The sequence below is a fragment of the Ranitomeya variabilis genome, chromosome 4, assembly GCF_051348905.1.
Source record: "Ranitomeya variabilis isolate aRanVar5 chromosome 4, aRanVar5.hap1, whole genome shotgun sequence".
NCBI lineage: Eukaryota > Metazoa > Chordata > Amphibia > Anura > Dendrobatidae > Ranitomeya > Ranitomeya variabilis.
The window spans coordinates 221,901,553-221,911,257 of record NC_135235.1 but is presented as its reverse complement, the minus strand read 5'-3'; the positions used below and the strand labels follow the sequence as shown (position 1 = coordinate 221,911,257).

At 42.1% G+C, this 9,705-nt stretch overlaps 1 protein-coding gene across 1 annotated transcript; it reads right to left on the bottom strand.

The window, feature by feature from the left end:
- Positions 1–201: 201 nt before the first annotated feature.
- Positions 202–5,737, bottom strand: LOC143767797 (C5a anaphylatoxin chemotactic receptor 1-like). Its single transcript, XM_077256317.1, has 3 exons — positions 5,537–5,737; positions 4,803–5,200; positions 202–1,195 (listed from the first exon to the last, which is right to left on the bottom strand). The coding sequence occupies exons 1-3, from the start codon at positions 5,735–5,737 to the stop codon at positions 202–204; spliced, it is 1,593 nt and encodes a 530-aa protein (XP_077112432.1).
- Between the last annotated feature and the right edge of the window lie 3,968 nt (positions 5,738–9,705).

Sequence of the window (9,705 nt, the reverse complement as noted above, 5' to 3'; positions counted from 1 at the left end):
AAAATGCTAGCAGCGATATCATCAGAAAATCATACAAGACTGTGCCACAAAAGACGTTTCAGGAAAAAAAGGAACTATGGCATTTTCTTGTAAAATCTTCTGCTTGAAAAATACTGGGGAAACCTTGCCTGAGTTTAAATGACATTGTGTGCGCATATATGTAGAAATTATGAAGAAAAAAAACTAAACAGGGTTTTTAAGTTAGATAACTGTAGCGCGAATATTTATTGTACCCTCTCGTTCACTGCACAGGTCATGAGGATGGTCACCTAAGGCTCTTTGTAGCCTAGAGGGGATGGATCTGAAGAAACTTTTTTGGAAATTTTGTCCCATAAAAACATAAATGATTGGATTGATGCAACTGTTCAGGCAAGCCAGGATGAGAACAGTAATGTCTACTATATGTAATAGAATTTCAGGCGCATAATACCAGGGTGTTAGTGGCCAGATGTAATATGGAAACCAGCAGATGAAGAAACACAATATAACAGCGGTGATGATCCTGGAGGTCCTCTGAAATCTCTGGGATCTCTTACTTTTTCTAAGTTTAAAGAAAATGGTGGCGTAACTGGTGACGATGATGAGAAAAGGGATCACACACATGGTAAGTAATCTGATCAGCCGAACGGCCTGTCTTCTCTCAAGAACATCAGGATTTGGATAAGTAAATTTTAGACACCAGTCACTGACATCATCTAAATGGTATACATATAAGTAATACAGTGAACCAGACAAAAGTGTGCTCAACACCCAGATGATCGCTGCAATTATTCTCACAACTTTACATGTTCTATTATTTTTTGCCCATAATGGCCACAGGACCGATACCAAGCGGTCCATACTCATAGCCGTCAGGAGAAGAACACTGGCGGTCATGTTTATATTGAACAGAAAAATATTCAATATGCAATATCCAAAACCTAGGTAGTATGAGAAAACTGTAGCCCACTCAGCAATTCGCAGAGGAAGAGAAGCACAACACAGGAAGTCCGCAATGGCCAGGTGAAGGAACCACACGGCATTGATTGAGTTTTTCATCCTGAATCCAGCAATCCAGATGACTAATCCATTACCGATAATCCCGAGAGCAAAAACAATGCTGTACAAAGTAATTGACAACTTCTGTGTAATATTCAAAATATACTTAAATCTCATTCCATCATCTGTGTCCTTTGTCTTGTTTTCGAAAGATGTCCTGAGAAGACATGATAGGGTAAATATATTGTACATGTATTCAGGCTGTCTAACAGCTGCAAATCATACAGCTGCAAGGACTCAAACATAATCAATGAGCATGACAAAAATACTCTGAGAACACCCGAGCATGCCCGGAAAACTCGAGTAACGAGTACACTCGCTTATCACTAGTGGCAGGCCCTTGGTTTATGACTCTAAGAATGCATAAAATACAAAAACAAAAGCAGGCAGGACTCCAATTAAAGAAAAAAAACAGATTACTTACCAGTAATGCTCTTTTATAGAGCCATGACAGCACCCATTGAGAGAGGGGATCCGCCCCTAGGAACAGGAAACCCTATGGAGAGATAATAGGGGAGGTCCCCCTCGCTCCCACAGTTGGGTTACAGAGTATGAGAGGAACCGACCACCAGTTTTAGTAGGCAATTCAATATTTTAACTTATATTTACTAAACTAAGTATGACTAAACAATTGAACCATTCACCCTTACTAGTGCACTATGCATAACTACTATTATGGAGGGAAATTAGTGGGTGCAGTCGTGGCTCTATAAAAGAGCATTACTGGTAAGTAAACTGTTTTTTTCTCCTTGACACGACAGCATCAACTGAGAGATTTTCAGAGACAATCACCTGGGGGGACCACCGTGTTATCTACCAAAAGATAAGTCAGTAGAGGAAGACAAGTCCAATCTATAGTGATTGTAAAAGGTAGAAGGTGAAGACCAAGTTGCGGCCTTAGATATTAGTTCAATTGGGACATCCACTCTTTTGGCTCAGGATGATGCTATGGCCTGGGCGGAGTGTGCTCTTATGGCTACAGGCGGATTCTCCCCTTTTGATGAATAAGCCAGACATATTGCACCAGAATCCACCGGGATAACATGCCATTTGTGACTCCAGATCCTTTCTTATGGCCCTGGAAGGAAACAAAGAGAGCCATGCTCTTCCTCCAGGGGCTAGTTCTATCTAAATTAGATATTATAGCCCTTCTTACATCTAGTATATGATATTTTTCTTCTTCTTGATTTACGTGGTTATTATAGAAAGAAGGAAGGAAGATCTCTTGAGACCTATGGAATCTAGTGGATACTTTAGGCAAGTAAGAAGGTTCTGTTTTTAAGACAATTCTATCTTGGAGTATTGACAGAAAGGGGGGATCTATCGATAATGCCTGAATGTCACTTACTCTTCTTGCTGACACTAGGGCAACTAGAAGGGCTGTCTTAAGGGAAACATTTTATCTGGGCTGAGTGCAGTGGCTCAAATGGGTCCCCTGTTAAGGCTTCTAGGACTAGGTTGAGATCACATGGTGGTATTTGGGGAATCTGTCCTGGTTCTGTCCTCTGACATGCTGAAATGAAACAGGCTATCCATCTGTCTCCTGCAATATTGTGACTATATAAGGCTCCTAGAGCAGATACTGGTACTTTCAAAGTATTGACTGAAAGGCCTAACTCACATCCTTTCTGTAGGAATTCTAAAATAGTAGGAATAGTAATTTCTTTAGACAGACCTGCTGAGTGGAAACTAAGAAATTTCCTCCATACTCTAACATATATTTTTGTGGTAGTCGTTTTCCTGCTTAGAAGAAGGATATCAATTAATTTTTCTGAAAAGCCTCTTAGTCTTAGTAACTGCCTTTCAAATTCCAGGCTGTCAGCCATAGGCCCTTCACATGAGGGTGGTAGAAGGGCCCCTGAGGCAGGAGATCCTGGTCTTCCGGGAGAATCCACGGATCCGAGATTGACATGGCTCTGAGTCAGGAGAACCATGGCCTCTTGGGCCAAAATGGTGCTATCAGAATTACATTTGCTTTCTCCTCCCTTATCTTCCTGATGACCGCCAGTAGGATTATCATTGGAGGAAATGCATATGCTCAGCGGTATGTCCAAGGGACTTGAAGGGCGTCGAGAATATTGGGGTTGTTTGTCAGAAACAAAGAAGCAAACTTTTCGACTTGTCTGTTGCTCCTTGTTGCAAAAAGGTCTATTTCGGGTCTGCCCCATCTTTCTGTTATCATTCTGAAGATACGACTGAGTACCCACTCCCCTTGGTGCAGGGTGTGACGGCTGAGAAAATCTGCTTTGGTATTGTCTATTCCCCTGACATGCAAAGCTGAAATGGAAAGGAGATGTTTCTCGGCTATTGTTAGGATCTTGTCTGCTATAGACATGAGAGCTCCTGATCTCGTTCCTCCTTGATGATTTATGTATGCGACGGATGTCATGTTGTCTGACAGAACTCTTGTGTGTGTTCCTTGCAACTGCGGAAGAAATTCACATATGGCATGATAGATAGCTTTTAGTTAGTTTAGTAGGTTGTCGGGCACAATCTGGTTTTTTCCCAGTTGATTAACCATCCCAATTCCTGTAAAGATGACATTGTATTAATTGTATTAACTAGACATTGCCGACACTGTGAGGCAGAATTTCCTACCACTAGAAGGTCATCTAAGTATGGGACTATAAGAGTGTTTTTTAACCTCAAATATGACATCACCTCTGACATTAACTTGGTGAAGACTCTGGGAGACACTGAAAGTCCGAAAGGCATTGCTGTGTATTGGAAATGACAGACTTGACCTTCCATCATGACCGCCACTCGGAGGTATTGTTGATCTTCAATATAAATTGGTAGATGGTAATACGCATCTTTTGAGGTCGAGGACCACCATAAAGCACCTGAGAAATAGAAGTTTTATAGTAGATCGGATAGATTCCATTTTGAAGGTCTGGTTTTCTAAGAAGTATTCAATTTTCTTAGATTTATTATGGTTCTATATGACCCATCTGGTTTCGAGACTAAAAATAAAGGGAAGTAAAATCCTTTCCCCTTTGATGAAACGGGACTTCTGTTAGAACCCTTTGGATAATAGACTTTTTATTTCCTGCTCCAAAACCCCTGTTGGGATTGGGATTTTAGAGAAGTCAACAGGAAGCTATTCGGAGGGACGCAGGCAAATTTTAACTTTAAGCCTGAAGTTACAAGGCTAATGGCCCAAGAGTTGGACCTTATCCATCTCCATTGTTGACAATAAAAGGACAACCTACCACTCACTGGTAAATCTGTTCTAGCGTGGTTTGTCTTCCATTCTAAAGGGATGTTTGCCGAAGAATGCACCTTTTTGTTTAGTCTCTCTGTTGCGCCAGCGGTCTTGGTTCCTAAAGTCCTTCCTTTTATTAAACACAGGTTTTTGGAATGCTCTCCTATAAGACAGAAAATAATTATTAGGGAACCCCTTTTTCCTCTCACCCGCCTTGGTGAGAATCTCATCCATCTTTGTACCAAACAGGTACTCACCCTGGCATGGTAGGCTACAGAGTTTGGATTTAGTCTGCGCATCTCCTTTCCAACCCTTTAACCAAAGTGCTCGGCATGCTGCATTGGTCAAGCCTGCCGATTTAGCTGCTAAACGAATAGAGTCAGCTGAGGAATCTGCCAGGAAAGCTGTATCACCTCTAATAAAAGGTATGGAGGAGATTAACTTATCTCTGGAGAGACTGCCTTTTATGCCTTCCTCCAGATCATTTAACCAGACTAACATGGATCTTGCCATACATGTAGCTGATATTGCCAGTTTAAATGCCCCTGTACATGATTACCAAGACCTCTTTTGAAGGGAGTCAGCTTTACGATCCAACAGGTCTTGTAAGGAACCCGAGTCCTCTACTGGCAACAAGGATCTCCTTGATGTTGACGATACAGCTGCATCTACTTTTGGGGCTTTTGTCCAAGTAGATAGATCCTCATCATCAAATGGATAGCGTCTTTTGGAGGTTGAAGGCAACCCTTTCTGTCCTTGACTTTCCCATTCCTTTTTTACCAGATTTTTAATTGCTGTAATCACTGGAAATGTTGGTCTTTTCCTCTTAGACAGACCTGCGAACATCATATCCTGTGGGGTTTTTGGGTCTTTGGTATCTATTATACCCATGGTGTCACGGACTGATTTAACAAGATTATCAATACTTTGCATAGGAAAACATGTGTCCTGTTCTCCCTATGAGGAAAGGGATTCCTGGGAAAAATCTGATGGTCAGATTTTGGCGAATCATATTTTTTATTGGACTTTATTTCTGGAATACTACCTGAACCTCTCAAGGCCCGTAATTCCTCTCTGATCATTAGCCTGATATCCTCTGTTCTTATAGAGGATTCTACATGTAGGGTGTTCTCAATGCATGTATGACACATTCTCTTTGGATATCTATCCGGAAGGGGCTGGGAGCATTAACGCACATTGTTTGTGCTTAGATTTTTCAGTTCTCTTTGCCTAGGTTGCATAGAAGAGAAAAAGGGGGGAATGATCAGCGTAATTGGTGGGAAACACACTCACCCAGTGAAGCTTTCTTTCAAGGTATCGGCTGAAGAGGAGGATGTGAAGGCACAGGCTGTGTGGACCGACTGTTTTTTTGTCTTTGGTGCTCCTTGTAGAGAATATACTCTGCCTGGAGTGTCCGCTGCTGCTTCTCTGGCTGTGTACTGTTACCGCTGTGTCGTCTAAGGAAGGCACAGCTGAGTCCTTGGGGGATGCCATGTTGGACACCGGAGGTCTCGTCGCCGGTGTCCTTTATACTGGAGGCTGCCATATTCTTCTGTGCCCGGAAGTATTCGTCACTTCCAGGTCATGGCCGCGCTGCGCGCACCTGCGCAGCATTGCTGCTTCAGCGCAGGTGCCCTCTCTCATCTAACACCCCTGGAAGCTTTACCTCACTTCCGGGGGAAAGTCCATGGGGCTGTACACATGCACGCGGGCCAGCCGAACATGGCATGGTGGTGCGCTTACCTGAGTGTAGCGCCCTCCCGCAGGCAATGAGTGTTCCGCTTCCTTTCCTCCGTGAGTCAGGCGACTCCTCGGATCCAGGCCTCGCGGTGTCCTGCCAGAAGAGGGGGGAGCTGAAGACAGAACCCCCGATGCTGCTTCCAGCTCTGGAGCCCTTGCAGTCCTCAAGGTAACCACGCAAGCGCCCTCCAGGCCAGGTATCCTCTTCTCTCCATGAGTTCCCTTAGGAACAGGAAACCAACTGTGGTAGCGAGGGGGACCACTCCTTTTATCTCTCCATAGGGTTTCCTGTTCCTAGGGGCGAATCCCCTCTCTCAGTGGGTGCTGTGGTGGCGAGGAGAAAAACATTTTTTTTTTAATTAAAAAGATCCAAAATCACAGGACTGTGAATGACAAAAGTATTATTTATTTTTAGAGTCTCATTGATTCCATGGTGCTGTACATATGAAAATAATTACATATAAAATAGAAATATAAATTTACTTTGAACAGCCTTATATTGACAGACTGGGAGAGACCTGGAGGGGACTTTGCCCTTGTGGGATTACAGTCTGTAGGTCAATGGGGGGGCTACAATAGCTCCAGTGGTGGTGAGGTGACAGTGGGGTAATTGCAGGCTGTAAGATTCTTGAATAGATATGTTTTCAAGGTCTGTTTTAAGGTTTCCGAATGTTGAAAGCATTTGAACGTGTTGGTACACGGAATTCTAGATGAGTGATGCTCAAGAGAAGTCTTGAAGGCAATTAGGTAAGGAATGTGCAAGACTGGATGAGTAAAGGAAGTCCTGAGAGAACCTGCGAGTACGTGAGGGAAGATATTGGAAGATTAATTTGGAGACATATGGAGGTCAGTGTTAGTAGTTTAAACTGAATCTGTTAGGAAATTGGGAGCCAATGAATGGAATTGCAGAACAGAGAGGCAGAGCAGAAGTGAGGTGAGAGGTGGAATAGTCAGGCAGCAGAGTTAAGGATGGACTGGTGAGGTGTAAGAGTGTGAGATGGGAGGCCACAGAGGAGGCTTTTGCAGTAGTCTAAGAGGTAGATGAGGAAGGCATGCGCTAACATTTTAGAAGATTAAGGGTTTAGGATGGGATTAATTCTGGAAATATTTTGGAGATGGAGGTGGCAGAAGGTGTTGAGGGCTTGGATGTGCGGTTTGACTGACAGGGCAGAGTCAAGGGTTACTCTGAGACAGCGTACCTCTGGTACAGGGTAAAGAGTGATGTCATTTTTATTGATAGATAGGTCTGGTATGGGAGTAAAGTTAGTTTGGTTTTGTCTACATTATGTAAAAGCAAGCGTGATGAGAAGAAGGAGGATGTTACTGATAGACACGCTGAGATTCTGAAGAGCAGAGAGGTGATGTCTGGGACAGAAAGGTAGACTAGAGTGTAATCAGTATATAGGTGATTCTGAAAGCCATGGGACTTGATAAGTTGTCCATGGCCAAAGGTATAGATGGAAAAGAGTAGGGGTCCAAGGACAAAGCCTTGGGGGACACAATCAGAGAGAGTGTGGGATGAGGAAGTTTTATTGGAAAGGGAGATGCTAAATGCACGGTTAATGAGGGATGAGCAGAGTCACAAGAGGACAAGGTCTTTGATGCCAAGAGAAGAGATGATCTGTATTAGAAAGGAGATGTTCACTGTGTTGAAGGCAGTGCTAGGAAGAGGAGTATGCAAGAAAAAATTATACCACAGCTCCTGGGCAGGGAGGAAACAAAGGACTACACATACATTACAGCACAGGATGGAAAATAATTTGTTCTTTGAGGTGAAATATTGTTTAAAAACAGGCAGGGAATATTTTCTCTCACAAAAAGAATTAGCTGTGATTCCTGGCTGTCATGTCTGTATACTCTCTTTCTCCCCTGCCCAGGAGCTGTGGTATCATCAGACCTTCTTCCTGTATGGTCAGACACAGCCATTACATATTATATAGCAGTGGCACATTTATTAGATTTTCTCTGCACAGGAACATTATTTTTAAACACATCCAATTATGGAAATTATTATTCTTCGAAGATCTATTGATTAAAATTAACTTTTGATCGTAGGAAAACCTCTTTAACAAAGTACTATAAGTTTTTTAAATGAATTATTGCTACTACTTATCAACTCATGGCAAGGTTTCTATGCATTGTTTTTGTTTTAGGTTTTGTACTGCAATGTCTAGTCTCTTGAATGAATTGGCCAATTTATGCGCTAAGCTAAACTTTCTAAATTTTTCATATTTCTAGTGCAGTAATGCAATTCCATTTTCAGATTTCAGATTTGCATGTTATAGCACTACATTGTGCTACTTTTTGTTTGATTGTATATGAGTTTGCGACTTTAGGTAAGCACCTGTTCAGACCTATTTTTATCTTGGATGGGACGTTCAGTCTTTTGATACATGCAAAAACATTTGTGGCATAAGAAATCTTGTCACTTTTAACGAATTTGTTGGGTAGGCGTAGCTATGCACCGTCATACCCTGTCGTGTCCCTACACCTTCCCATCTCAGAACATTTTAGCGTTGTTGCTTAACCCCTTCCCGACATCGTGCATAATAGTACGCCGATGTCTGACTCCCTCCATTTGATGTGGGCTCCGACGGTGAACCCACATCTTTCCGGGGACATGTCAACTGTTTTGAACAGCTGACATGTGCCCGCAATATCTGCGGGTGGAATTGTGATCCACCCACGGCTATTAACCAGTTAAATGCTGCTGTCAAACTGACAGCGGCATTTAAATCGTGCTTCCGACAATCGCGCCGGAAATACGCACACCGGTGACCCCCGTCACGTGATTGCGGGTCACCAGTGTGTTAGCATGACAAACTGAGGTCTCCAGGAGACCTTTATGGTTGTCAGTGCTATGAGCACCACCCAGCGGTCAGCACTCATAGCAAGTGAGTAAATCTGCTATATAGAGGCGATCTGAACATCACCTCTATGCAGCAGAGCCGATTGGGTTGTGGCAGCTTCTAGTATCCCATGGAGACTATTGAAGCATGCCAAAAGTTAAAAAAAAAAAATGTTTTTAAAAATATAAAAAAAATAAAAAACTATAAAAGTTTAAATCACCCCTATCACCTCATTCAAAATAAAACAAAAAAAATAATCAAGCATAGACATTTTTAAATTTATTTAAAAAAAATACACATATTTGGTATCGCCTCAGTCAGAATCACCTGATCTATCAATAAAAAAAAGGATTAACCTGATCACTAACTGACGTAGAGAGAAAAAAGTCAAAACGCCAGAATTACTTTTTTTGGTCGCCGCGACATTGCATTAAAATGCAATAACGAGCGACCAAAAGAACGTATCTGCACCAAAATGGTATCATTAAAAAAGTCAGCTCAACACACAAAAAATAAGCCCTCACCCACTCGAGATCACGAAAAATGGAGACACTACAAATATCGGAAAATGGTGCAATTTTTTTTAACAAATTTGGATTTTTTTTTCACTGTCTTTGAGCTGCAGTGCACTATCATAAAATTAACTTACTCTAGTCAGGGACCTGAGTACAATGCGGTCATAGTTTGTGGCATACATTATATACTATAGTATATCTCAACTTCAGCAAAGCATTTACAGTAATAAAGTATCTCATACTATCCTTATTGAAAAAAATGACCAAGTATGGGTTTGACAAGGCTATGGTTAGGTGGATTCATAACTGGCTCAGTGATCGTACTCAAAGAGTATAATAAATGGATGCACATCTAATT